At 38.6% G+C, this 14,993-nt stretch overlaps 1 protein-coding gene across 1 annotated transcript; it reads right to left on the bottom strand.

The window, feature by feature from the left end:
• Nucleotides 1-3,700: 3,700 nt before the first annotated feature.
• On the bottom strand, nt 3,701-12,853 carry tnfaip6 (tumor necrosis factor, alpha-induced protein 6). Its single transcript, XM_069177373.1, has 6 exons — nt 12,724-12,853; nt 11,605-11,742; nt 10,507-10,668; nt 4,343-4,571; nt 4,058-4,098; nt 3,701-3,969 (listed from the first exon to the last, which is right to left on the bottom strand). Exons 1-6 carry the CDS (start codon nt 12,821-12,823, stop codon nt 3,848-3,850), a joined length of 792 nt encoding a protein of 263 aa, XP_069033474.1. The 5' UTR covers nt 12,824-12,853; the 3' UTR covers nt 3,701-3,847.
• Nucleotides 12,854-14,993: the final 2,140 nt, after the last annotated feature.

Raw genomic sequence — 14,993 nt, 5'->3', positions numbered from 1 at the left:
CTCTCTCTCTCTCTCTCACCAGCATGGAGGAAGCTGGGAACCAGATTGAACTTCATTCTGCTTCAGCTCCACATCACTCCAAATTGAAAGTAAAAAAAAAAGAAAATGAATTCTCAAATCCCACCACAATATCCTTAGAACGAATTGCATCACGTTACTATTTTGTCATTGTTACAATGTTAGTATTTGTTAGCATCATATTTTCATAGGTTTATGCTAACAGTCAACCTCACGGCCAAAGTCACCAGTGCCGCTTCATATGCAGCGTGTACAGAGTCTCGTTCTGCTCAAAATATTTAGGGCTCCATTGACGGTTACTTATGCATCCACAGGTTTGGACTCCTCTACCCAGGAAGCTTCAGCCCTTTGGGAGGTAGTCCCTGATTCCTGGACCCAGCCTGCACAGGTTTAACCTGTTCAGATCACAGTTTCAAGAAACAGTCCAATTAGGGTGCAAAGCTTTTCTACTTAACATAATTCACCCCTTCATGCTGTCCTGGTTATAGGTTTTCAAATTCTATGGACATCAAGATCCAATACTCAGTCCCATGAAATGATAAGTGGTTGCATATATATATATATAGCAATTAGCTACCACCTTAGCTGTTTCAAAGCGCTTTACAGTTTGCTGTTCACCCATTCACACAGTAATGTGCAGAGGACTGCTGCACCCACGGTGCAGGAAAGAGCACCGTCGCAAACTGATTGTTCTGACAGCAGTTCAAGTGTTCAACAGCAGGATGTCACAATATTTAATATCATGCATAACATTTTATTCATTTTATATCGATACTGTATGTACAATATCGTCTTTTAAACTTTTAGGAACAGTCTGTCCATGCATTTCATTCCATTACTCTATCCATCTGTTATCTATACCTTTCCTGGACTGGGCTGGAGTCTATTCCACCTTACTTTGGAGGCTCATCACAGGGGCAACACAAAAGCTGACATTTATCTGACACAGGCATTTTAAAATCCTCAATTAACCTAACATACATGTTTTTGGATAGTGGAAAGAGGCCGGAGAACCCGGAGAGAGCCCACACAAGCACAGAGAATATGCAAACTCCACACAGAAAGGTCGCCATCTCAGTGAGGTTAAAACCCCAGAACCTTGTGTGTGTTGGTCACTGGAGCACCATGCCGCCCACGTTTCCTTTAGTTACACAGCAAATCTTCCAAATCACTTCCATACAATATTCATCCCCTTCTATCTTCTTCCTACTTCCACTGTATCTGCACCCTGTGTTTCTTATACCTATCTTTTCCTACTTCCACTTCTGACCTACAAAGCACAAAAGGTCTTTCCACACTTAACTATAGTAAAGAACCCAAATAACAGACCGCAATGAACCAATCCTTGAATCCTTGAATCCTTGAATCCTTGAATCCTTGAAGCTGTGTTAAATCTTCAGTGAAATCACTCATGAATCAATGTTTAGATTTGACACAGATTTTTCATCCAGTCCACAAATACCAGCAACAATCAGAATAGATGGAATGATCACAAAATGACCGACAATTTAAACTCAACTTCATTCTTTCCATAAACTCTAATAATTGAATGATTTATCAATATTAAGGCAATCCCAATCTTTTATTTTATTTTGGAAATTTCTAAGCAGTTTGCCAGCAACCAATCTGGTAATCTAAAATTGTACTGCAGGCACTGCAACTGAGCAATCAATCTTAGTATGGATTAATACCATCAGTCCAGCATTAAAAGGCAAAGAATTATTACCAGTGGGTCAATATTAATTAGCTTTAACTAATTAGTTCAAACAACATGGAAATATATGATTCTGTTCTGCCAATGCAGACAATTTGGTTCCCCAATCTGTTGTGCCGCACATTGCTTTACTAAATGGTATTATATGATGTTTTTATCTATAATTTTACCTAAAATGATGAATACTTCACATACATGAATTAGGGTTATGCTGTCAACTCAGTAATAATTCCTTCACAATCTATTTACTATGTGGAATTCCAAATCATAAACTTGTAGGTTAAGTTCCAATAATTCTGTTACTACATTCAACCGACACATTGACCACGTCAACCTGTTAAAGATGAAAGGACTCATGTCTTTCAAAAAATTTGACAACTTGTCACTGTGTTTATCTGAATCAAACGTACCTATTATGATGCCGCGTTCACCAGTCTCACCAACCATAGCAACAGACAGACAGCCACAGCCATTTTGAAATCATCCTTCTCGAGTCTTCACTGACACCAAAATGACTTAAGCTATGCTACATCTCAGACTTCTACACTGGCTTCCAACCTGATCAAACTAAATTCAAAATGCTGCTGTAATTTATAAACACATTGCACAGTGCAGGAACAAAAGACCATTTTAACCTACTACTATGTTACAAACCATCCAAACTCCTCATCTATGACAGCTCTTTGCCTTTTAAAGTTGATATTCACTGTTGGAATCACAGACAGCCGCCGTCAGTGGATCTTACGTGGATATAATGGATAATTAGTGAAACACTTGGACTTCCACTAGGAGCAGCAAAAAAGTTAATTCATACATTTAAAACGCAGAATATTCTGCTTTTCAGCTCTGTGAGAAACTGAGAAGCAGATTCAACTACATTATCCAAAAATAGAGATATATAGTATGAGTTAGGTTTTATGTCTAACACTCATACATAACACTCATACTCATAGCATTCCCCTGTTTTTATTTGTTTATTTTATTCATTTATTTATGTGTTTGTTTTCTATTCCATTTGCTCGTTTTGGTTATTTGTTTGGTTTTGTTGTATTCATTACCTTTATGGTTTGGTCTTTTTTGCCTCCTCTTTTCTTAAATATTTACCGGTATTGACGTTATGTTTGACTGTGCTTTGCTTCTCTGTAGAGCACTTTGTAAACTCTGTTTTTAAAGGTGCTATATAAATAAAGTTATTATTATTATTTGGAAGTATGTATTGTAACTGATGGAGGATTCAGAAAATTCTGATATTTGACAGAAATGCAACTTTATTTATCCAAATAAAATCACAATCTGTTCCTATCGCAAGGTTATGATTGTGTCCACCTGTTTCCCTCAACGTCACCCGTTGGTTTGTGAACGTTATGAAGCCTCCAGTTCAGATTCTGTCCGTCACCATCTTGCTAGTTCGGAGTAGTTTGGAGCAGGAAGTGACCATATTTGGACGAACTGGGGGAGGAGCCAACGGTGGATCTGACTGATCTGATTGGAAACCTGAAGATACTACATCCTGCCCAACGATAGCTGTAACCTGACTGCACCACAGGCCTGTCAATCAAACAGACACGCCCCCAAAAACAGGTCTTTCTGACCGAGATAACTGATGGACACATTTTATTCACTTTGTATTTGATGAGAGAAGTTGAATGGGAGTCTATGGAGCCGGAGGCTTTTTGGAGCCGACCTCTAGTGGCACTTGGTGGTATTGCAGCTGAAGACACTTCTGGATCAGAACCATTTTACAGACATGAAGCTACGAACACTTTTATATCCAGTCTGTTATAATCTCCCTGATTTTTTTCAGTAAAAGACTTTGTTTTACTTTTTGTGTCTGAAAGTGCACTCAGTTCCTGACACATTGTTGAAAATACATATTCACAAAAGATTCTCATGATAATTGGGGCTAGAAAAAGGCTTTAATGTGTAAAGGTCTGTGAAAATATACTTGAAATGAGCACAAACTACACTCATTTTCCATGAAATAATCCTGAGAACAAAAGAACACTGCAACACAATTGAACCTTGTTTATTTAACTGATTTCTAAACACTTATTAATTACAGTAGATGAGGTAATCAATGTAAATACAGCAACAGTCAGTGTTTTAAACCATTTGTCAGTCAAAGTAGTGGGTCAGATTTTGTGAGTACAGAGATGCATTGAAGGCCGTATATTCTAACTGGAAGCCTCCAGCTGTAACTGAAGCATCAGAGAGGAACTTCAGTGTCATCACATTTCCTGCAAGAGACAAATCTTTTTTCATTCTGGTAGTTCAGAGATTCACATGTTTCCTCATGCTTCTACTTCTAAATAAAAGGGAGTTTACCTGTGCTGAGTATGTCATCTGGGAAATAATCGCCACAGAACCTGGACACAGATCAAGAAGAGAAAAAGCAAAGTGAACTTCTAATTTAATGTTAGCGAGTTTCTCAACCTTTTTTCTCATCATCAAAAAAAACTGAGAAATGATAAGATGTTAAATTACATTCATACATCCCTCCAGCTGTGAGAGTTTAAACTCGTGTGTTAGCGAATGCCTTACGATTGTAAGGCATTTCTAACGAGAAATCCCCCATATAGTGGGATCTAATTTTCCATTAGTGCTCCTCACCTTCCTGCAAAGCCTGACACGTCATCATAGCTGTCATACACCTCCAGGTAGTCGGCTAGACACGCCGTGTCGTCCTCCACATCAAACTCCAGGAAGTGGAGGCGGATCCTCTGGCCCAGACGAACACGGATGTGCCAGTAGCAAATCTGTTCGTCCTGATACTCGTCAGGGAAACCAGGAGACTGAATGATCTTCTCCTGATTGGTCAGCACTCCACCACACTCCTTGGCTGGAAGACACATCAGTGACAGGTGGGGATTAGACCTCTCAAATACAGCACATGTTTTAATGTACAAGTATTTAAAATTACACATAGGGATATCTCTGTAGCGTACAGGGAGCTTCCTCACAGCACAACACAAAATCAAAGGAATAAAATAATAAATTCACATGACAATAGTGGTGGAAAGTAGTTTTAGTAACGTGCTGCACTTCTGTACACATCTGAGCTATTCGTACTTTCTGCCACTATTCCTTTACATTTAACATGGTGTAATATTACACTTTTTACTCCAGTATGATTATTTAGCTTCTACTGTAAAAAAAACAAAAAAAGGGGAAAAAAATGCAGCAAATGTTTCATTTGAAAAATTTTAACTTTTATCTACTTTGTGGATAAAAGAAGATATATCTTCAGTCCGGAAGCATATCTTCCCTTTTTTGGGGGATTTTTAACCCGATCAACATAATGAAAATAATGATTAGATGCAGCCCTTCATTAAATAGTTAAAACATAGCTCCACTTTAACAATCTAAAACAGTAAAATCTGAATTTTACATGTTTCAGTGACAGGTGTCATTTAAATAATCAAATACAATTCCCTGGTTATACAAACAAACTTTAATTTAAGTAACATTTCTAATGCAGAATTTGTATTTGCATTGTAGTTTTTTTATAGTACGATATCAACATTTTTACTGAAGTAAATTTGAATACTTTCAATGACAGCCTTCCTCTAAGCTTCCTGAAATAGAAGCATTGTTTAAAGTTTGAAAGTGGCTTCCCATCCAAAGTGTAGTCGCTGCAGTATTTATCTTCCTACAACGCAGCTGACACCAGAAAAGTTGCCCATGAAACAAGTAAGAAAGAATTTAGGAGGTGAATATATATGTTGCTCCACAGAACACTGGAACAGCGGCATACTATGAAAGCAGTTTTAACACAATTTAATTACTTCAGTTAAGAAACATGCTATAAATGGATAAAAATGTAGATGCTTTATTTAATATTAAACTATAAAAAAAAGCAATGTGTTGTAGATCCCTGTTCAGGGCTACGGACCGTGTTACGAGATGTTAATGACAGTCGTAGAGTTAAACCTTAAAATCACATTGTCTTCAGCTGAGACAGGAAAATGGGAAAAAAAAAAATCCAAGTTATCTTTGGATACTACGTGTGACGGCAAAGTATAAACGCTGTCTTTCACTTTGAAATTGTTCTAAAAGTAATAATTTGGTATTTTTATGGAATTGTTTCATTAAAAGAATCCAAATGTTTGGAAGGTCCACAGTTCAAAATACCAGCTAACTGAATGTGAACACGAGAGTCGGCCACATGTGCCCAATTTATCACATCCTGTACATGTGAGCAGTGGGATGTGACCTGTGAGGACTGCAGTGGTGTGAACCAAGTTGTTTTTCCCTGGAGAAACCTTTTTTGAAAAACAGCCTATTTACAAAGTAATGGTGTCCATCCGGAGGTAAACAGCAGGAGCTCGGTGCAGTAGATTAGTACATGGTGGCTCATCAAACTAAAAGTAAACCAGGCAGCATCTTTACTTTTTAAACTAGTGGGGTTCACGATTATAGAACAAGTTACCAACTAAATAAAACATGTAATCTAAATGTTTTCATATTGTGGAGCAACTCACTCTCGAAATATAAAACTTGTTCGTAGTGTGAGCTCTGTTTCCATGCCAACACTAACAACTGGAATACAATCAGTAGACTTTTATGTAACGTATGTAATGTTTCCTACTCCAGGAAGTAGTCGGACCCTTAGCAACCACCTAGCAACAGAGAGGATTTCTAGTTCAAACTGAATAAATACAGAACATAGACACACTAAACTGCTCAGCTAGCTCAGTCTGGTTGGAACAAAGATATCTGATGAACAAAGATATTTGATGAACAAAGATATCTGGTGAACAAAGATATCTGATTAACAAAGATATCTGATGAACAAAGATATCCATGGACTCCTGTGTTTTTAACATTTTAGCTCCGTGTCATGTGTTCAAACCAAACCGGTCCAGCTAGCTGCCGCTAGGATTGTAAGTGCGTGATGTTACGGTACGGGTGCTCGGAGCGACCAAAAAGGACCAAAAGAGACCCGACTTCATCAAATGGGTCATTTAATAGAACTATAACAAGTAGAAACTACATTATATCACATATTATATGAAACTCTATTCTAATTCTATTTTCCCATTGAGGAGGTGGAGGGATATTTGTAGTGATGAGCAGGGTGTGATGTCATGATGATTTGACCAATCAGATTTCTGGGTCGGAAGCACTGGTTGTATAATAAAATATGGAGCACATTATACTCTGAGCCAGAAGTAAAACACATTACAAGCATATACAGGATACAGTACATAAATCTACAAGACTCATCATCATTAAATATGAAAAAGAAGTTATTTGATTTAGTTTGATATAATCAACTGAGGACATGTGCTCTCAGGCTGATGAAACTTCCCACAGTGTATTCTTTTCATCAGATTGCGGGATTGTGCTTCTGCATGTGAAGCATTTTGGTTGAAGGGTCTGTCTGTTGCATGTGAGCTTTTCTAAAGAATGAGGGATTATTTTCAGATGGACCTCCAGAAAACTAATAAGGAGTGACTTTAGCTAACAACACCGAGATAACTGATGGACACATTTTATTCACTTTGTATTTGATGAGAGAAGTTGAATGGGAGTCTATGGAGCCGGAGGCTTTTTGGAGCCGACCTCTAGTGGCACTCGGTGGTATTGCAGGTTAAGACTCTTCTGCATACGAACCATTTTTCTGAACCGGAACCTACGTCCAACTGTAGTTACAGTCTGTCATTGGTCTTCAAACATTCATGACCATTACTAAAGAGAAAACTGATTCAACGATAGGACAGGCAGTATCAGCGCCACAGCAGACACAGTGCAGACACAGCTGTGTGTAGAGGTAACACAGAGTCCAGGGCTAAATCTTTACCTTCGACGGTGTCTGGCACTTTGGAAAATGGATTCTCGGTTTAAACTGTACTAGCCAGATGGCAGTCATCAAGGAATATCAGGGAATATCAGGGAATATCAGAGAATATCAGAAAATATCAGGGAATATCAGAGAATATCAAGGAATATGAGAATATCTGGGAATATCAAGGAATATCATAGAATATCAGGGAATATCGGAATATCAGAGAATATCAGGGAATGTCAGAGAATATTAGGGAATGAGAATATCTGGGAATATCAGGGAATATCATAGAATATCAGAAAATATCGGAATATCAGAGAATATCAGACAATATCAGGGAATATCGGAATATCAGAGAATACCAAGGAATATCGGAATATCAGAGAATATTAGGGAATATCAGGGAATATCAGAGAATATCAAGGAATATCAGGGAATATCAGGGAATATAGGAGAATATCAGGGAATATCGGAACAGAGAATATCAGGGAAAATCGGAAAAAAATCAGGGAATATCAGAGAATATCAGAATATAGAGAATATCAGGGAATATCGGAATATCAGAGAATATCAGGGAATATCAGAGAATACCAGGGAATGTCAGAGAATATTAGGGAATGAGAATATCTGGGAATATCAGGGAATATCATAGAATATCAGAAAATATCAGAATATCAGAGAATATCAGGGTATATCGGAATATCAGGGAATATCGGAATATCAGAGAATATTAGGTAATATCAGGGAATATCAGAGAATATCGGAATATAGAGAGTATCAGGGAATATCAGGGAATATCAGAGAATATCAGGGAATATCAGGGAATATCAAGGAATATCAGGGAATATCAGGGAATATAGGAGAATATCAGAGAATATCAGGGAATATCATAGAATATCAGAAAATATCAGAATATCAGAGAATATCAGAGAATACCAGGGAATATCGGAATATCAGGGCATATCAGAGAATATCATGGAATATCAGAACAGAGAATATCAGGGAATATCGGAATATAGAGAATATCAGGGAATATCGGAGAATATCAGGGAATATAGGAGAATATCAGAGAATATCAGGGAATATCATAGAATATCAGAAAATATCAGAATATCAGAGAATATCAGAGAATACCAGGGAATATCAGGGCATATCAGAGAATATCATGGAATATCAGAACAGAGAATATCAGGGAATATCGGAATATAGAGAATATCAGGGAATATCGGAGAATATCAGGGAATATCAGAATATCAGAGAATATCAGAGAATACCAGGGAATATCAGGGAATATCAGAGAATATCGGAAAATATCAGGGAATATCAGGGAATATTAGAGAATATCAGGGAATATTGGAATATAGAGAATATTAGGGAATATTGGAGAATATCAGGGAATATCAGGATATCAGAATATCAGGGAATATAAGAATATCAGAGAATATCAGGGAATATCGAAATATAGAATATTAAGGAATATCAGGGAATAATCAGAGAATATCAGAGAATATCAGGGAATATCAGGGAATATTAAAACATCTTTTCCAGACAGGGAATGTCAGGTAATTTGATCTTTTTTTTTTTTTTGCACGTTTGAACTTTAGTTGCCTGGTTAGCTGGTTATTGTCAGTGTGTATGTTTGGTAGCTTTAATATTCACTGACACAAATTAAAAATGTAATTTATTAGGTTGTGAGATCATTACTGTTATTGTTAGTTAATTATTTGACTCTGCAGCCAGTATTTATACATGGATTTATTTTATTTTAATATCAACCAGGGGGCATGTGTCAGCCTGTTTTTAACAGATGTGACAACGGCAGCATGTTTTTCTGTTACAGGTCGTGGAGGTTCAGCTTCTTAGTCGATGAAAGTCGGAGTTTGAACTTTGATTTAAAGTGGGAACTCTGTGTTAAAGACTGGTGGAGAATTATTGAAAATGCCTACCAGAAGTTATTTCTGCTGAAGGAGGCGTATTAGCCTCTGAACGCTGTTTTTAGTGTTTTTTTTTCGCAGATGTACAAATAAATGATTAAATGGTTAAAAAAAGCGAATTTCCATTGTAGTGTTGTTAAAGAATAACACTATAATCTGTAAGCACCATTTCAAACAGGATCAAATGTTTGCTTGTCTAAATATGTTACAAAAGTACATTTCCATGGGCTGTACATATTTTTTCACGTGACTTAAAATGTCATAAGAGGAATTAAACATGAGTAAAGTCTGGAGAGTCGTTCAGGTGTGGTCTTTGCATGGCGTGTGTCTTTGTTAACACTTATTCAGTTACACCACTGACGTCTTATCCAGACTTATGTTTCCTCATTTCCTCCAGATTTATTCTCGGTCTGACCGTGATAACTCACAGGGTGGTGCAGAGATTGTGGTTTTGAGTCAAGACCACTGTGGTCTTTCCTGGTTTAGTTCTCTGTATCAGCTGTTTGACTCAGAGTGAGTCTGAGGAGCCTCAGACGTACTCCAGCCTCCCGCTGGGAAGCAGACATTTAATCACTGCCACACATTTGATCGGTTTGACCTCTGTGTTGTGGACCTTTTACTGACTGAATTTTCAGTTTTCAGTTTTTTTCAGACAGAAATTTCAAAACTAGCTCAGGGCTTAGTTGTTCATCTGCAGCTGTCAAGTAAAGAGGAATACATGAGTAAAGTTTTACAAAACAGCTAAAGTACAGCAGTGTTTTGTCACTTTATGGCAGCAAAAGTATATGTAAACACCACAGTGAATGAATTTCCCCTCATAAAGTCCACATAATTGGTTGTTTAGACACTCCGTGGACAGAAACATGAACTCAACATTAGCCTCTAAGGGTGCTTTCCAAACGTAACTCATCATTAACGAGGTCTGTCTGCTAACTGCTGATGGGAAACTGCAGAGGTTGATCTTTGTGGGTTTGTCACATGACATTTAAATCAGTAGAATTATGAAAATATTGATGAGAGCCATAAACTGGTAAATTAAACGGCGTACTCACAGTTTGGGTTGTAGCAGTACACGTCCCATGTCTCGCTTTTGTTCAGCCTGTATCCGTAGTCAATGATGCCGACTTTCCCAAAACCACAGTTGGCCCCAGCTTTGACGATGGGGTAGCCCACACGTCCTCTGTCGAACCATCCAGCAGCACACACATGGAAACCTGAAAAAAAGAAGAAACGCTGAGTTCATTTCTGCCCCATAGAGCCACTGATGTTGGAACAAATAAACTATTGTGTGCTGCCGGCCCCCCGTAAGACGAAGGCTTGACAAAAGCCTGCTGGTGAACACTTCGTTGTGTTGTTCTAGTTATTTGTGGAGACACAGTGACGTTAGCAGAGAGATGTAATCAGCAGACCCGAGCCAGAACAGCCCAGATAAAACCGGGACCTCCTGTGTGGAAACTCAGAGAGGCAGATTGTGACGCCAGAGCGAGTCCCTGGTTTCAATCTGCGTGCTGTGGGAACGCTGGTATTAACCACCCAGGGAGGTGTTAACAGGCTTTAACAATACCAATCAGAGTTTGGCACGGAGTCCTACAGCAGCCAAGAACTCGTAGAAGGTTTCACTCACTGCTTCACAGTGACCTTTAAACTATGAACACATGAATCTCTGCTCCATATTGTGAACATTTAAACTTTCCTTTGTTATTTCCATAGTAATGGTGGCATACGGCGAGGTAAACACTGTGAAAATGTCAAAACGATGAGTAGAATCATTGATGCACTCAGTCCTAATCCAGAATCTGTGGCCTCTCAGTGCGTCGTTTGTACATAACGTGACGGCCTGCTCAGCTTGTTCCAGCGCTGACTGCTCGGCCATATTCCAGAGGGATGACGGACACATCGCTGATGTAACACCAGGACCCTCAAACTCGACATTTGGGGTGTTTCATGGGAGGAAGAAAGACTAAACGCAGCCCTTCCTGCGCACAGTTAATGAAACGGTGGCTCAAACTCATCGGACTTATTGGAATCAGTGTTGGTCTGACAAAAGATTGTGTGTTTACTGTGAGAGAGGCAATTTTGATGAATCATCGTCCAGACGTGTTCCTCTGAATGTGTGTTGCAGATGCTTTGGTGAAGGCACCGCTGCAGACCTATTTGACGAGCCGCCTCCAGTTGTTGGTAAGTGGCCACCGTCCCTCCCTCGTATTTGCAGACAGCCTTGGCCTCTTTATACGTCAGCTGGTATCTTCCTTTGCGGGATTCCCGATGGTAAACTCCAGCTGCTTGTTCTGTCAAAGAGAGAGACAACAGAAAATGCTGCTGACACCATCTGAAGCCAGGAGGGAGAGGAGTGTCTGCCGAGCGTCTGCAGCGAGCTGCCTGATAGGCCGATACATTCAAAAGAATGATTTTAAACAAAGCTAAACATAAGACACGAACACAAAGGGTCTATTTTTCCCCATTTTGGTAGTTCATTAACATTTTGGTCACTTGCCCTCTCAGCAGGGAGTCCTCCGCTGCTTTACACATGCATGACTGCAGAGCTTGGCACAACACATTTGAGGTTTGCCAGCGGTTGAAATTTAGATCTTTTTAACCAGTTTGATGACCTCTCATGCTCAATCAACCTTTTCACCCTCACAGCTCCTCCGGTGTTCACATTTGGTCCAATGTACAAAACTAAGTTTCTGTAACATTGACTTGTCAAGGCTGGAGAGAGACAAAAAAGTTCAAATGAAACTTCTAACAGAGGATGGAAGTTGCATGAATTAATATTTTGAAAAGAAACTATGTTAATATAACTTCCAATAATCCCCAAAATGTCACAAATATTAATTGAACTACCATTTCTTGATTTGGAGAATTTTGAGATGAAGTCATTTCGCCAATGTTGACTGGCCTCATGTTATCAGGTCATACATTAATTAATCCTTATTTTTCTCACTAACGTGTCTTTGTATGAGAACATCAGCTTTTGCAGTCAGCATTAACAAACAATACTTTCTCACTATTCGAGGTAAAAATAGCCACGTGTGATGGATTGGAATAATTATGCAAATTATAATTGATCACGACAGAAACCATCCAGTAGAATGTGCAGATTGAACAGTAATGTTAGCTCGTCGATGGGATTCATCTCGATGAGAACACGAAATAAGAAGAAAAGGTTGAAGCTGCATGCGATAAGATCTTCTTAACAAACTCCTGAATGTTCCAGCGTAACTCGCATGTTTCTGACTACAGAGACCGGAGGAAAAAAAGGTATTTACCCAGCCATATTGAGTTGTGAAATATTCCGTTTTTGAAGCCCCATGCTTTAGCTTCTTTCAGCAGGACCGCGAGTGTCCAGAGGAGAGCCAAGACGCGCATTCTGCAGCCGTCAGTGCGCAGCTGCTCCGTCCAGATGTTTCCAGAAGCTCTGCCCTCCGCTGCTGCTGCGCTTATAAAGGCGGTGAGATCCTGACTACTGCCTCCCCAAGGAGCTGGGCAGTATCAAGTATCGCTACTGGATAATTCAATAAAACTGTAGCCCACTGGTCACTTACTGACTCTTGTACTATGTTCTGAAAAACACTTTTCACACAGAGATTAATGCTGCAGTTTCATATATTAGCCATATTAAATGTTTTTGTTTTTGGCCAAATTTAGAGAATCTTAAAATAAAACTTTTAAACTTATACAAATAAATCAAATCATTTAATTGTTTTTTTTTTTAAGGAAGGAAATAGGTTGCAGATTCTGAGTCTGATTATGTTGGAGGTTTCTTCTGTTAAAATAGAGTTTTTCCTTCTGTTGGAGGTTTCTTCTGTTAAAGAGAGTTTTTCCTTCTGTTGGAGGTTTCTTCTGTTAAAGAGAGTTTTTCCTTCTGTTGGAGGTTTCTTCTGTTAAAGAGAGTTTTTCCTTCTGTTGGAGGTTTCTTCTGTTAAAATAGAGTTTTTCCTTCTGTTGGAGGTTTCTTCTGTTAAAGAGAGTTTTTCCTTCTGTTGGAGGTTTCTTCTGTTAAAGAGAGTTTTTCCTTCTGTTGGAGGTTTCTTCCTGTTAAAAGAGAGTTTTTCTTTTGTTCTGTTGGAGTTTTCTTCCTGTTAAGATGGAATTTTTTCCTTCCTCCTGTTGGAGATTTTTCTCCTTATTAAGGAGTTTTTCCCTCCTAGCTTTCGTAGCAAAGCTATTAGCATTGAATTGTTGGGTTTTTCTGTATAATCCTTCACATTTCTGTTGTAAGGACTTTAATGTGGTAAGTGCCATGAAATAACCTTTGTTGTGATTTGGTGCTATATAAATAAAATAAAATAGAATTAAAATGGAATTGAATAGATATATTTTAAACTGAGCACGTGAAGTTATTGTATTTAAAGCTTGAAAATCCCTGGAACTCATTATTTAAAATTTCACCTCAACATGTTGTGCAGGTATCATGAAATGACAACTTTTCTTTAAAAGTGTACTTTTACATTAAGTCTTTGACCAGATTTTACTGCCACTACTTCTTTTCTGTTAGCCATATTAACGCCTTTTCACCACAGATGGTTGAAAGACACTGAATAATATACTAAACTTTTGCCATACAGGGGGTCACACTGAAGGGGTCACTCCATCGATTCTACACATTAAGATACATTTATTTATTATCAAAGTACTATTCAGCTTGTAGAAACAGTTCAGGCTGACCAGAGGGTCGTACATGCATTCATATCATCATGTCTTCACTGTCCAAACAAGTTCAAAAAGACAATAACATGTTCTTAACTGTTGTGTCTGGTATCTCTGCTCCCCCCCCCCTCCCCCCAAACGGTCTAGGCAGATGGTTGCCCACCTCTGAGCCTGGTTCTGTTGACGTTTTTTTCCTGTTAAAAGAAAGTTTTTCCTCCCAGCCGCTCACAGGGAATTGTTGATTGTTTGGGGTTCCACAGTTGTTAAGTTGTATTTTAAGAATATTACCATGTTAAGTGCCCTGAATAACCTGTTGTGCTGTGATTTGGTGCTATATAAATAAAACTCAATTGCATTTTTTCCCAAAAATAAATAAACCCTAAAAATGCCAGCAGGACTTGGGGATTATTTGCTTTGGGAGAGGACTTGGACCTTCTTTTGGGAACTTCTTGGAAACAATCACCGAGGTATTAAGCTCTATTCAATCAGGGTACTCCAAGTAGCTCTGAAGACCCTGGCGTTGCATGGCCCTGGCTGTATATTCTGTCTCATTTAAGCTCTGGCTTGGTCCAAGCAACAGAAGAGAAGCAACGTAGCTGCTAGAATTTGTTTCTCAACGGTTAAGTGTTACATTTGTTGGCCTGTCATTTGGTGTGCAGAGGTTCAATGAAAGCTGGCTCGCTGAGCTGCCTCAGGGTTGATGAAAGTGGTGAGTGAAAAAAACAAAAACAGTAATTGCGCCATAAAAACAAAAACAATGAGCTAAGAAAGAAAACTGTATATCTTTAAAACAGGCAGTTACTATGACCACTCCTTCACGTTACATTTAGTCATTTCATTTACAGTTGATTGTTGGCATTTCTTAAGTTAAGTTTTGTGTGTGCTGTGT

Source organism: Embiotoca jacksoni, unplaced genomic scaffold (genome assembly GCF_022577435.1).
Source record: "Embiotoca jacksoni isolate LCO1_2020_lvr unplaced genomic scaffold, fEmbJac1.0.p SCAF_72, whole genome shotgun sequence".
In the NCBI taxonomy this organism is placed as follows: Eukaryota; Metazoa; Chordata; class Actinopteri; family Embiotocidae; genus Embiotoca; species Embiotoca jacksoni.
The sequence above is the reverse complement of the archived record's forward strand: the minus strand, read 5'-3'. Positions and strand labels throughout refer to the sequence as shown.

Bases quoted from the DNA above. Each gene is read 5' to 3' on its own strand.
- tnfaip6 (XM_069177373.1), bottom strand. From the start codon at position 12,823: ATGCGCGTCTTGGCTCTCCTCTGGACACTCGCGGTCCTGCTGAAAGAA. The intron at 11,743-12,723 runs GTAAATACCTTT...TCTCTTTGACAG, and splicing joins TCACAACTCAATATGGCTGG to AACAAGCAGCTGGAGTTTAC. The intron at 3,970-4,057 runs GTAAACTCCCTT...TGTCTCTTGCAG, and splicing joins AGATGACATACTCAGCACAG to GAAATGTGATGACACTGAAG.